The 15,000-nt window shown below is 45.2% G+C and overlaps 1 protein-coding gene across 1 annotated transcript; it reads right to left on the bottom strand.

Moving 5' to 3' along the window:
* Positions 1–8,304: 8,304 nt before the first annotated feature.
* LOC117535226 (dystroglycan-like) lies at positions 8,305–12,914 on the bottom strand (the record flags this gene model as incomplete). The annotated part of the gene is given in 3 exon segments (XM_034199619.1): positions 8,305–11,646; positions 11,648–12,043; positions 12,375–12,914. Coding segments are annotated over 3 exon segments (2,370 nt in total), but the record flags the coding sequence as incomplete, so codon positions are not given.
* Between the last annotated feature and the right edge of the window lie 2,086 nt (positions 12,915–15,000).

The following is a 15,000-nucleotide window of genomic DNA, read 5'->3' as shown; positions in this document are numbered from 1 at the left end:
TTGGATGACAATGTATGTGTGTCGCTTAAGAGGAAAAGATGCCTGTTTTTTTTGTTGATATTACTGTCAGGAAATGTACAACCTAACCCTGGTACGCCCAGTAGTAGTAGTCAGATCATTGCTCAAAATGACGGCCAAATACATATCCAAGCCATTGAGTCACATTTTTAATAAAGGTTTAGAGCAAGACGTGTGCCCCGAGATCTGGAAGGAAGCCAGACCCGGCGTTATAGGCGGGCCCCATGGGGCCGGGCCCGCCCATCCAGGATTTGGGCCCGCTGTTTTAATCAGGGCTGAATACAATTGTTTTATTATTATGTTCAGTGGAGGCGCCAGGGTATACTGGGGTAGGCTAAAGCCATACCAATAAATGGCTTAGCCCCACCATGAAAAATGATTTTAAAGTAAGCTAAATAAATTCCGCCAACTCGCGCGGAGTAAATTGCACAGACAGCAGATATCGAAGACTAGAAACGGTTTGAAAACTTTTGTCACGTAGTGATCGTCTTCTCAATAGAACATCTTTGATAATGTCTTCTGGCCAATCAGAATCAAGATAACGGCGTGGTGTTGTTGCAGGAAGTCCCGACGGAGAATACTTTTGCTGTAGTACATCTCTCTATACATCGATACAACATTACGTGTTGATAGAAATCAACACGTAATGAAATGAGACCCCACGGTTTGATGATTGATAGGTGTGTGGGCTGTCTGTCATTTTGACACACAGAACAATGGGGGCTATCCACCCTTATCCACAATGTAAAGTCATTCACAGCCTCTCCTCTCCTCTCCTCTCCTCTCCTCTCCTCTCCTCTCCTCTCCTCTCCTCCTCTCCTCTCCTCTCCTCTCCTCTCCTCTCCTCTCCTCTCTCCTCTCTCCTCTTCCCTCTTCTCTCTGTGAGGAGCAGCAGGTTCAGAACAAAGCAACACAAAACTAAAATGGCATTCATTTTTTTAAATATGTCGTGTAGTAATAGATGTATTTATTATTCTTCTCAAGAGAGTACCAGAATGTGTATTTTATGTTAGTATTTCAAAAGATCTCCTGGGGGAGAATCCCCCCAGACCCCCCTGCAGGGGTTGGGTTTTCAGCATGTCAACTCTTTCACCTGTGGGGAAGTTGCAGGATTGGCTCCAGGTCGCCCTTTTTATTTACTACAAGACAAATGTGCCTTTTTATTTCATACAGTTTCATTTGGATTGAGACAGATAAATAATCTAAACCTCATGCGTGGCGTTTCACTGTCAAGGGGAGCGTGTATGTGATTACATTGCAAATACTGACTTGAGCCCCACCACTGTATGGGTTAGCCCTACCATAGATTACCCAACACAAACACTCTGGAGCCGCCACTGATTATGTTTATTGTTGTTATTTGTAGGGCTTTGTCCTAATATTTATTTTAAACTATGTTGAAAGATTAGTTTAATAGCATTTTCTTTTATTTTGCTATGAAATTCTGAATGAAAGGCTGCGCGCGAGACTGGTTTTTCGCTGGGTTGAGTCGTGTGGGTTTTTGAGTGAGATGCGGCACAGCAGCCTGTCACTTTACTCTTGCTAGGTTAGTTTGGCTATTATCATTTATATTTATAATCTCTCTCTCTCTCTCTCTCTCTCTCTCTCTCTCTCTCTCTCTCTCTCTCTCTCTCTCTCTCTCTCTCTCTCTCTCTCTCTCTCTCTCTCTCTCTCTCTCTCTCCACCCTGTGTGCGCTCAAGTTTGCCTGCGTGCTTGCCCAAGTTGGCACAGCGTTACAAATGTGCCACAAAACCAACCAATGGATGAAGCCTACAATAAGACCGTCAACAGCCTTACGGCAACCTAAAACCCCACTGTTTCCGTAACAACAATTCACGAGCACCTTCCTAGCCCCCCCCCCCCCCCCCCCCCCCGACCAACGACCAACAACCAATCACATGAATCTCCCGCCCCCGACATACAAAGCAATAGCAATGTTAAAACGAAGTAAACTGGATATAAAATCCCCAAACAGGCGAAAACCTACCAGTTTCATCCACTGTCTCTGCCACCTCCCTCCATGCCTCGCTCCTCCGGTTTGTATCCCGGTAGATGAACAGAGACTGATCATACAGCACCGGGTGATTCACTACCGCTATAATGAATTTTCCCTCCATTTTTTTGAATATGAGGAAATGACCTGCGTAGTCTCTCCCAGCATACACGCGGTTTGATTGGCTAGCTTGTACTGGCAAGATTTGCATAAACGGGATTTGATTGACTGATGCCAAGCATCGAGCCTCAAAAGTTGAACATTGTTCAACTTTTGACGCCGATAGACGCTCGCGATGCTTGCAACGCCTTGCCATGCTACCCACAATGCAGTTCGGCGAAGTTTGAAAATATCCTACGTCACCCCATTCAAATGAATGGGCGAAGCGTTGAAAGCATTTTTTGACGCCTGTAGTGTAGACGGGCCGTTAGACTTTAGTGCAGCTTTCTATGTAATCGATCATAGTCTGCTGCTGAACAAACTCAAATATTATGGCTTTGATTATGTTGCTATGTGTTGGATGGAGAGCTACCTGACTAGGAGAAGGCAGCGAGTCTTTTTCAATGGGAGCTTTTCTAAAAGTAAGGTAAGTCCAGTGTAATAATGTATGCTGATGATTCCACAATGTACAGTACAGCATCAACATGCAGTGAGTTAAACTATCTACTTAAAATAGAGATTAAAGCCATAGCAGACTGGGTCAACAATAACAAACTGGTACTCAACATTGCAAAAACAAAAGCAATGGTGTTCGGATCCAGACATATGTTAAGCAGCAATCCTCAATTAAGCCTGACACTGGCTGGTCAGCCAGTGGAACAGGTCAACGAGACTAAGCTGCTTCGCATTGTTCTTGATTCTGGTTTACGGTGGACAAAGCAAATTGACAGTATCGTAACTAAAATGGGAAGGAGCATAGCTATGGCGATAAAATGTATGTATGTAACACCAACCACTTTGAAACAAGTAATTCAGTCTCTGGTTTTGTCACATCTTGAGTACTGTCCGGTCATATGGTCATAAGCAGTAAAAACACATTTACAGAAATTACAAAATAGATCAAAACAAGGCTGCCAGACTAGCTCTCTACTGTTCGAAGCACACTCATATTGGAGTTATGCATAACAACCTATCATGGCTTCCAGTTGAGAAACGTCTGCAATCTCGTGTTATCACTTTTCTAAAAATGTTCCAATTGAGCAAAAACCACTGTATTTTTCTGATCAAATAGTTTACACAAGAGACGAGCATGACCATAAGACTAGACAAGCTACATCAGGCCATCTACTGGCACCTAAACCCAGGAACAAGCTACATCAGGCCATCTACGGGCACCTAAACCCAGGAACAAGCTACATCAGGCCATCTACGGGCACCTAAACCCAGGAACAAGCTACATCAGGCCATCTACGGGCACCTAAACCCAGGAACAAGCTACATCAGGCCATCTACGGGCACCTAAACCCAGGAACAAGCTACATCAGGCCATCTACGGGCACCTAAACCCAGGAACAAGCTACATCAGGCCATCTACGGGCACCTAAACCCAGGAACAAGCTACATCAGGCCATCTACGGGCACCTAAACCCAGGACACATCTTCTGAAATCTTCTGTGTCTTATAGAGCTATAAAGGAATGGGACTCATTGCCAAACTACCTTACTGAAATAGAGTCCAGAGCCTCTTTCAAGAAGAGATTGAAGTGCCTCCGTGCCTTACCACAGCATCTGGCTCTATATTGGACAGGGCCACTATGCTAAATTGCTTTAATAAACATTTTGTCCTGTGGCTCTCTGTTTGATTCTGTTTCTATCTCTGCTTCTGTGAACACCCCGATCCGTGACTCTGAACAATGTGGTCTGGAAAACCCTTTCAGTTTTACTCCTTTTACTGTTGATGTTGTTCATGAAGCCTTAACCAAGCTAGATCCTAAGAAACCGGCTGGCCCGGACAACGTAGAACCTTTCCTTTTAAAGATAGCTGCAGATTGTATTGCTCCACCTCTCACTACTCTTTTTAACCTCTCCCTCAGCACTAACACAATTACAAAAGTATGGAAGTCAGCGTATGTCCTGCCTTTGCTAAAAGGAGGGGAGGCCACCTTATTAAATAACTATAGGCCAATCTCTAAGTTGTCAGTTCTGGCTAAGTTGCTCGGACGCTTAGTGAGTGAACAGGTAAAGGAGTTTTTATGTACAAATGACATCCTGTCTAAACATCAGTCAGGCTTCAGAAAGCAACACAGCACCATCACTGCCACAATGAAAGTGGTGAATGAAGTGGCGAGTACTTTAGATAATAAGCAGAGTTGTGCAGCTCTATTTATTGACCTGTCCAAAGCGTTTGATACCGTCGATCATCACATCTTAAAGCAGAGGCTACTCAGTATCGGCATATCCAGCCATGCAGTGGGTGGTTTGTGAACTACCTCTCTGAAAGGTCCCAATGTGTTCACTTTGATGGGCTGTCTTCTGAGTGGTTAAACATTGCAAATGGTGTTCCTCAAGGTTCTGTTTTAGGTCCACTTTTATTATCCATCTACATCAACAGTTTAGGTGAAAATGTGGATGAAGCTACTTTACATTTATATGCAGATGATACCGTGATGTTCTGTGCAGGTCCCTCCATTCAGGAGGCTGGTGTTAAATTACAGGCTGTTTTTAACATTATTCAGACTCAGCTCTCTGAACTAAAGCTTCTTTTAAATATTGAGAAAACCAAGGTAATGCTCTTTTCTAAAGCTAAAAAGACACCAGAGCCTGTTTTAGATATTGTAACTATGCAAGGACAAATACTTGAAGTGGTTACCAGTTACAAATACCTTGGTATCTGGCTTGATGATTGTCTCACTTTTAAACTTCATGTCAATAACCTGCTTAAAAAGCTGAGGGTTAGGCTAGGTTTCTTCTACAGGAACAAGTCCTGTTTCTCGCTTGAGGCCAGGAAAAGGCTCTGTGACCTTTTGACCTGTGCTGGACTCTGGTGATCTGATGTATATGAATGCACCTGCCCATTGCCTGGACAAGTTAGATGCTGCCTATCACAGCGCACTGAGATTTGTCACTAACTGTAAAGCACTTACTCATCACTGTACCCTGTATGCCAAGGCAGGTCTGCCTTCACTAACTGTACGGAGGCTCAGTCATTGGTACACGTTTATTTATAAAGGGCGACTGTGGCTGTGAGGGAGTGCGGTCGTCTTTCAACCAGAAGGTTGTGGGTTCGATCCCAGCCCATGCAGTCAACATGTTGATGTATCCTTGGGCAAGATACTTAACCCTGAGTTGCTCCCGATGGCGTGGCCAACGGTGTGTGAATGTGTATGCATGTTAGGTCCTAGAGTAACATACACTGCTCTGTATGAATGGGTGTGAATGGGTGAACGACACATAGTATGTAAAGCGCTTTGAGGGGTCTTAAAGACTGGATAAAGCGCTATATAAGTACAGTCCATTTACCATTTACCATAAAGCTTTGCTGGGTAAACTCCCGTATTATATCTGCTCTCTGATAACACAGAGAGTTGCAAGCAGCTATTGTCTGAGATCGCATGATGTAGTATTGTTAGATGTGCCAAGAGCAAGGACTGTCTCAGGTAAGACAGCTTTTATGTGCGCAGCTCCACTTGCTTGGAACAATCTTCAGCAATCATTTCAAACTGAGCAATCTCATTCCTCTGCATGTTTTTAAAGATAGGCTAAATGAAATGCTTGTTGATACTATGGGCACTTGTAATTGTCTATAACTATGTAAATGTATCCTGTAAATATAATGTATGATGTCCTTTATTGTTTTATGTTTCATGTGGAACCTATATGCTGCAGGTCTCCATTGAAAAATAGATCTATGATCTCAAGGGACCAATCTGATTAAATAAAGGTTTGAAATGAAATGAACACCTGTCATGTGACCAGACCAGAATAACACCTGTGTCATGTGACCAGACCAGAATAACACCTGTGTCATGTGACCAGACCAGAATAACACCTGTGTCATGTGACCAGACCAGAATAACACCTGTGTCATGTGACCAGACCAGAATAACACCTGTCATGTGACCAGACTAGAATAACAACTGTGTCATGTGACCAGACTAGAATAACACCTGTGTCATGTGACCAGACTAGAATAACACCTGTCATGTGACCAGACCCGAATAACACCTGTAATTTGACCAGACTAGAATAACACCTGTCATGTGACCAGACTAGAATAACACCTGTGTCATGTGACCAGACTAGAATAACACCTGTGTCATGTGACCAGACTAGAATAACAACTGTGTCATGTGACCAGACTAGAATAACACCTGTGTCATGTGACCAGACTAGAATAACACCTGTCATGTGACCAGACCCGAATAACACCTGTAATTTGACCAGACTAGAATAACACCTGTCATGTGACCAGACTAGAATAACACCTGTGTCATGTGACCAGACTAGAATAACACCTGTCATGTGACCAGACCAGAATAACACCTGTCATTTGACCAGACTAGAATAACACCTGTCATGTGACCAGACTAGAATAACACCTGTGTCATGTGAAATGTATGTTGATTTTGTGTATGCATGTATATATATAAGTGTTTATATCTTATGCATTTATATTCTTCAGACAGTGAGAAACAGCCTGGTTTGAACCACACAGGGAAATACTTTGAAACCTATCCTGAGATCCTTTAACCTCATCATTGCACCATTCTTTTATCCCTTTTATTAATGATTATTTGTTTGTTTTTAATGATTACGTGCTAATGCCTATGTAAAGCACTGGTGTCTTAAAATGTGCTATACAAATAAACTAACCTTAACCTTGAATAGCTTATTACTTTAAAGAACACTTAATAAAGTGTCTCAGAATCAGATTGAATGAGACGTGTTGCTTTAACCTGTTGACCTCTGAGGTGATCTGTCGGTGGACTGGATATTTGAAGAGCGTCACATTGATCTCAATCAGACCCAGATCAATCCTCCATACTCTCTGTCTTCACTCCACATTGAGCCACAGCTCAGGAACACATTCATCATGAATAATTAAACCAGGAGTGAATGATCACACAGCTGGACATCCATTGGATCCTCTGAGGAGTCGATGATCTGCTTGTGAGGAGGACAGAGGGAGAGGGAGCTGGTCATCCAGGATATCTTTACTGAAGGTCTGCTGGGGTTTAACCTCTGAATGTCTGAGACACACTGATCCATCTCAGAGAGTCAAAACCATCAGAAACATCCTCCATTAAACTCAGTCTGTCATTCACCATCAGCTGTTTCCATGACTGAATACATGAGAGCAACCCATCCGGTACTTACCAGTGTTTCCTAAAGGAGCAAACAGAGGAGGTGATGAAGCTCCTCTTCATCCTCTGGGCCCAGGAGTTCAAAACGTTGAATCCCTATCTGATCTGATCAGATTGGATTTTGGGGAGTTCAAAACCAAAAAACAGGATTAGGATCACTTTGATATCCGATCAGATCAGGAAATCCAATCCAAGCTTTAATCTGGATCAAATCTTCAAAACGGGTTCAAACCGACAACACAGGATTGGGATCAGTTTGATCCCAAATAACTGGATTATCCTGATCCCACCAGAGGGGTGGATCTCCAGTGGATTACCAGAGTACAATATACTGTACCATTTATTTTAAAATATGTTTCAATTTAAATTAGATGGCAAAGTTTGTTAACTGAAATAATACACCATTTTTAGCCTTCATAGGAAATACATTTTATTTTTCCATTTTTGCTCACGTTTGTGGTGGCCTATTTTGTTTTCAACCAAATGTTGATGACATAAATGTTTATGCTCATAAAAGTATCACAGCAAAGATTGTCAATCACAAATGTAATTTAGATTACATTAAAAATATCTTCAACAAAAAAAAAAGTCCATCATCTGTCATCACCTTTCAAAAGTAATTGCGGACAATAGAAGTCTCTGCAATGTGGTCTCTTGTCTTCCTTGTATTATTTTTCATGTCCACTAGATGGCGCTCGGTAGGATTAAAGCACTGATATTCAGGATCTAGTCATCTTGAAAAGTCGTAATCTGGATCAGGCTGATCCTATCCTGAATTGCTTTGAACTCCAGGGACAACATTTGTCCGACTTGACAAAAAATGGGATTTCAAAATCTGATCGGATCTGATTGAGATTAAAAGTGTTGAACTCTTGGGCCCTGGAGATCAGCTGTGATCAGGCTGCAGATCAGAGGAAGACAGGTAGAGACATTCTGTGGAGGAGAAACCCAACAGAACCAGGCAGTGAACTCAGAAATGAAGAAGGTGGATCTGTTTTATCGTACCAGTTGGTTTTATTATGACAATGCACACTCGATAAGCAAAATGCCTTGGCATCCTGCATAGACCAGCGACCTTGTGTCAGTGGTGTCGGACTGCGCCTTACATTATTATTGCAAAGGGTCTCTTTCTGATGAAATCATTAGCAAACATAAGGACATAAAAATAAACTTTGTGATTACATAAAATATGGGTCATTCCATCTTTGTATAGTGGCGATATGCAAACTCACACACAGTAAAATAAAACACTTGAAATATGTGACCCAAGGAAACAAAGTGTACATAACTGAATCATAGTTTAACTTCTAGGCTAAGATTTTACAAATCACTGAAGACTAATCATTCATTTTATTTTAATAATCAAACAGTTTGAGGCTGTATCAAAAACTTGGTAAAAAATGAGAAGGAGATTGACCGTTTTTAGGAGAGCCAATTCCTTGACAGGTCTTTGAACCTCTCGGAGACACAAACCCCGCCTCTGACCGGGAGAATAACTGACTGGTTACGTACAAAAATAACTATCCCTGGACCAAAATAAACTGGAGGGGTCCTTTTCCTGTCCTGTGTTTGTAGAAAAGGGCGGACATGGCATTGCTGTGAACCTTGGCTAAATCTGTCTCCAGATCCAAGTCTCATTGTGGACATCTGCATACAGCTTTACATTAAGCATCCAGACTCAGCCTGAACACGTTATTAGAATAATCTCTTTCATGATAAAAAACAGTAGTTTATTAATAGTTTATTGACCCCAGCCAGAGGGGATAAAGACATCTCCTATTTCCTCCAATGGACAGCAGTTCATCTATATTTATATGGAACAGGAAAAAGATATCCTGCAGGTCATTTCAGTGAGGCAGTCCTTTTCTTTCACCACCAAAAAATATAACACGATCTATCTTCCAGATATACAGTGAATTCAAACCAATAAACAAACAAATGATTTATTAGTCATCTCTAAATCCTTTTTAGGCTACCTTGTTATTCTCCTCTTTACCAGACATTGTGAAAAAGGATATAACTGGTGTTAGAAGGCAAACCATATTGAATCTGAATCAACACAAGCACTCATTCACTCATACACACACACACACACACACACACACACACACACACACACACACACACACACACACACACACACCACACACACACCCACACACACACTACACACACCACACACACACACACAGCACACACACACACACACACACACACACACACACACACACACACCACACACACACACACACACACACACACACACACAACCACACACACACACACACACACACACACACACACACACAGTCTGCAGGCTGATGTGAGATCCGTCGTGTGATTTTGTTATTCAGAGGGTCTCACTCTTTATTAAAAACCCGGATTGATGCCTAAAGGTCTGATGGCAGATTGCTGTCTTTTCGTATTATTAAAAAGCAAGACCGAGAAGACTTGTTAGCAAACACTTCAGTCAAGAAAAAAAGATAATAACCTCGGGGTAATGATGAAAAACTGAATAAAATCCGGTTTTTAAAATGAGCAAAAATGAATGCTGGGATGGGAGAGCACCACTCCCAATCACCGCTCCTGACCGACGAGTCGGCCGGAAAGACGGCGGGTCGAGAATTTGTTTGTCTTTAGGCCACTGTAGTAGCTGGTCTACCACTGGATCAGTAGTCCCTCCCAGTTGATTCAACCAATCCCATTGTCTACTGTTAAACCCCACCCACCTCATGACGCTCCCTCCCAAACCAGACTCCCCTGTAGCTGTTTTGTACTTTAGCACCTCTTGTCATCCCTCCCTGTAAAAGCCCAGACAGACAAACACCAGAATGGAAACAGTCACAGTTCCTCAGGTGTCCTCTCCCTCCACCCGGCGAGGGGAGGGTGGAGCATGTCTTAAGGAGGTACGTATGGGGGTGGAGATCTGTAGGGGGTCATGTTCTTGGGACGGGAGCCCTTGCCATCCATGGGAGTGGTGAAGGGGGGCGGCGGCTGGTAGGGAGGCGCGTTGGGGTCCTCGTCCCGCAGGGCGGTGTACTCCCCCAGCAGCTCCTGGTTCAGGGGGGTGGTCTCCGGCGTGGCCATGTTGGGATACTCCGGAGGGGGCAGGGGGGGTTTCTCTTCCTGCAGTATCAGGGGCATACTGGAAGAGGGAGGCGGCTTAGAGTCATCCAGTTCATCGGCGAAGATGATGGGCACGCCCTTCTTGATGAAGGTGGCCTGATCCTCGATGGTCAGCTTGCCCTTCCTCTTCTTCCTATAGCAGATCATGGCGATGATGCCTGCGATCAACAGGATGGCTGCCACCACTACGGCGGGGATGACGGTGTGCAGATAAACGTCATCGGTGCTCTGCCGGCCCGTTCCCAGAGCCGGAGTGACCGCAGGGGGTTCTGGGATATTGATCTCTCCGGGTGGAATGAAGGAGAAAGTCCTGCAGCTTGCCCGTCCCTTCACCTGGACGTCCAGAGGTCTGAACTCAGGATCCATGGAGTACCTGAAAGTCTGGGAGGGTTTTCCGTCAGCACTGGCCAGCGTCCTACTCAGGATGGCTATCTGCTCCTTTGGACAGGGGTTCTGAGGGAGGCTGGTGTTCGTCCACTCCACCACGATGGACCCTTTGGTGATGTTTCGGAGACTAACTGTGCTGCTGTTGCGATCTCCCAGTGCGTAGGCCAGCTTCTTGACCAGGAGGATCTTCTTGTGGATGTCGTTTGTTATTGAACGCGGCTCACCTTCGAACCGGGCCGTGAAGATGACAGGGGATTTATCATTGACAGGCCAGCGGTTCACACGCACCTCAAACGCATCAATAGCATTCAGGCTGCCTTTGTCCGTTGCCTGCATGAAATACTCGTGTTTGCCCACATGCTGGGCATCAGGCAGCCCGTACAGGAGTTGACTGGTGGTGTTGAACTGGATCCAGGAGGTCTCCCCAACCACCTCGTTGTGTTTCTGTCTCAGAGTTAGACGCAGCTTGTCAGTTGTCCCATCCTCTTTGTCAAAGAATGTATCCGACGGGATCTTGACTTCGAAGTAGGTTCCCACTAAAGCATTGACCTGGTCGATGGGGTTACGCAGGACGGGCTTCTCGTTGGCTGGGTCTGGGATCAGGACCCCCGGGGAGGGTGTTGTACGCCTTGGCGGCTTTGCTGTGGTGGTCTTTGGCTCCCTGGGTGAGGGTGTGGATTTGGGTCTCCTGGGTTTCTTAGTAGGTTTTCTTGTAGGTATGGGTGGGGTCACAGTCGCCTCTACATACGTAGGCCTGGTCATGGTGGGCTGGATAGGGAGGGTGCTGGTGGTCTCCATGACCCTTGTTGGTTGAGGGGGGTCCCAGTGTTGGGGTGTGGGCGATGGATTGCAGGACTTTGATGGTTGGCTTGGCTGGCAGGGGGACGGGGCCTCTTACGGGGGGGGCGGAGCTCTCGGTCGGGGCAGCAATAGAGGGCGAGGAAAGGGTTGGGACGATCCTCACCGGAGGCTCCACCACCGTAGTCGGAGGAAGCACCGCCAGAACGGGGGTCGGGGTGTTGTTTAGTTGGCGCCTCACCCGTTTAGGGATGTGGGGCTTCTTGTTGGCGATGTGCCACCCCACCACTGGGTAGCCCAGCCTGGCCGACATGCTGCCCTCCTTCGCCGGACCCTGGACGCTGTTGATATTCGGGACTGAGCTCTGGTCCAGGGAGCAGCCCAGCTTCCAGGACAGCAGGGCGCCATTCTCCACCACCTGGGGAGGCATTGGGACTCAAGTTATACTCTTTCTACTAACACAATTTCAAATCACACGCCTTTGTAGTCTATTTTAAACATTAAATGACCTGACTTGTCCAACCTGACTTGTCCAACTTGTCCAACTTGTTTTTAGGTCCACCAGGACTTTGCCATTACAATAAATGCATTTGAATTGCCTAAAAAGATTGGCTTGGTATATTTGTGACTTCTTGCATCTTTATCCACATTTCACCTCAATCAAACTCAATTTGCAGAAGGCCCTCGTAGCCCAATATGTTTTGATAAATAATATGATCAGCATCCATTCTCTAGAATCACTGGCTCACCTTTTTGGCGTTCCCGGGCCCGGCCATGAAGGCGGACATGTCAAACAGCCGGTTGTTGACCACAGGCAGTATCTTCATGTGTGTCAGCCCGACCCCGGAGAAGCCCCTCATGTCCTCCAGCAGCTCCACCCTCTGTACGGAGCTCATCTTGGTCAGATCCGCGTCCAGGATCACCGTCAGCACCGTCACCGGCTCCTCGTTGCTACACATGAACGGCTGCACGTCCTCCACAGTGGACGCCTGGTTGGAGACCAGCTGAGCCGAATCTGCGTCCACGGTGGTCTTCAGGGTTGTACCCTAGATGGAAAACACCTCAGAGGAAAAGGAGGATTTTGTGTGGTTGGAGATAGAGACAGAGATGTAATGGACGCCTTTGTCCTCCTCCAGAGGAAGACCCTGCAGGAGTCTGCTGCTGGAGTCCCAGTGCAGCCAGGAAGGGAGCGAGTCCTTCCCCATCTCTGAGATCTGAGGAGAGACAGCACAGGGTCCATCAACAGAGCTGCAGTAGAGTCTGTGGGCCAACCCAGAAGTTAGCGGGGCCTGTCACTTTGTTGGTATTCATATTTAATGTTGATTTAATCTGGATTTATGTTTATTTCTCAGATGTTGTTCAAATATGTTTTCCTTTGTCAGTTATTGATGCAAGTTGTGCTTTATTCTGACATTTTTAACAGGAAGTGACGTGGAAGTCAGCTGCAGAATTAAAGGGTTTGATGCATGCTATAAATGACATGAGCAGGAATTACTGCTGAGGATTTACTACACACTGAGCTACTCCTCTCACACACACACACACACACACACTCTCTCTGACCTGTAATTTAAACGCGGGTGAAATTAAAATAACTCTGCCAATTATAAGACGGGAATGTCCCTGTGGCAGGAGGCTGATGGAGAGGAATGGATCACAGGGGAGTGAAGACGGACACACACACACACACACACACACACACACCACACACACACACACACACACACACATACACACACACACCACACACACACCACACACACACACACACACACACAAAACGATTACAAAATAGTCTGTTGTCCACACTTCTGTACACCTAGGTAATGGTAGACAATAGGAAATCTTCAAACTGCTGTCAAACGTTGATGTTGTTGAAGTCCCTCACATGTCCCTGAGTGTAGACTGGAAACAGAAACCCTTCTGATTTGTGTCTCAGATCTCAAACATGGCGCTGCAGATTAGACAATGCAGGACGAGTGAGTGTGCAGGCAGTCATCTTAATGACGCTGTAAATCACTAAAGGGTCCTGAAATCACCGTCACTGAGAGAAGAGACAGGTGACTCCTCATGTCATCTTTCAGGTGCTCAGGAGATATCTCAGGATTTTAACAGAGGAAATCAGCTGGGAGACCCCCCCCCCCCCTCCCCCTCTTTATCCAACTTAAAGGACAGTTCATTAAAATTAATAAATGATAATCTCATCAGAGCTGGGCTGTGTTAGATCATCTTTCTCAGAGATACGTGTGTGTGTGTGTGTGATGGGCATGAAACACGAGAGAGAGAGAGAGAGAGAGAGAGAGAGAGAGAGAGAGAGAGAGAGAGAGAGAGAGGAGAGAGAGAGGAGAGACTCTCAAGACTGAGTACTAGGAGAAGAAGACAAGGCACACCTTGCTGCCCAATATGTATACACATGCAACAACCTGAGGGACAGTGAATGAGAGAGACACACACACACAAACACACACATACACACACACCGCCCCACACACACACACACACACACTGAAATGTAATTGTATATATATATCATCAATAATATGTAAATCTCATGCCTAGACTACTGCAACTCCCTCCTGGCTGGTCTACCTGCATGTGCCATCCGACCTCTGCAGCTCATCCAGAATGCAGCGGCTCGTCTGGTCTTCAACCTTCCTAAATGTTCCCACACCACTCCGCTCCTCCGCTCCCTTCACTGGCTTCCGGTAACTGCTAGAATCCACTTCAAGACACTGGTACTTGCTTACCATGCTGCGAATGGATCTGGCCCTTCCTACATCCAGGACATGGTTAAACCGTACACCCCAGCGCGTGCACTACGCTCTGCATCAGCCAAACGACTCGCTGCACCCGCACTGCGAGGGGGACCCAAGTTCCCATCAGCAGAAACACGTGGGTTTGCTATCCTGGCTCCAAGATGGTGGAATGAGCTCCCCATTGACATCAGGACAGCAGAAAGCTTACACACCTTCCAGACTGAAAACTCATCTCTTTCGACTCCACTTCGAGCGATAGAACTATTAACGAAGCACTTATATACTAATAAAGGACTGGCTTACCTAAAGCCAGTTTGAGTAGCACTTGAAATGTTTTTGCTCTATGAAACCTGATGTACTTTATGATTCTGTTTTCTTCAAGTTTGTATTTTGTTGGTCGAACGCACTTATTGTAAGTCGCTTTGGATAAAAGCGTCAGCTAAATGCAATGTAATGTAATGTAAACATTTGAAATGTATGTTAATGTTGTTAATTATTTTGTATTGTGATGCTTTGGCAACATTGTTTAATTTAACTTTCATGCCAATAAAGCCCTTTGAATTGAATTGAATTGAGAGAGAGAGAGATGGGGGAGAGAGAGAGCGAGAGAGAGAGAGAG

The sequence above is a fragment of the Gymnodraco acuticeps genome, unplaced genomic scaffold (assembly GCF_902827175.1).
Source record: "Gymnodraco acuticeps unplaced genomic scaffold, fGymAcu1.1, whole genome shotgun sequence".
Lineage (NCBI taxonomy): Eukaryota > Metazoa > Chordata > Actinopteri > Perciformes > Bathydraconidae > Gymnodraco > Gymnodraco acuticeps.
Note: the sequence above shows the minus strand (reverse complement) of the source record. Positions and strands in the feature narration are given on the sequence as shown.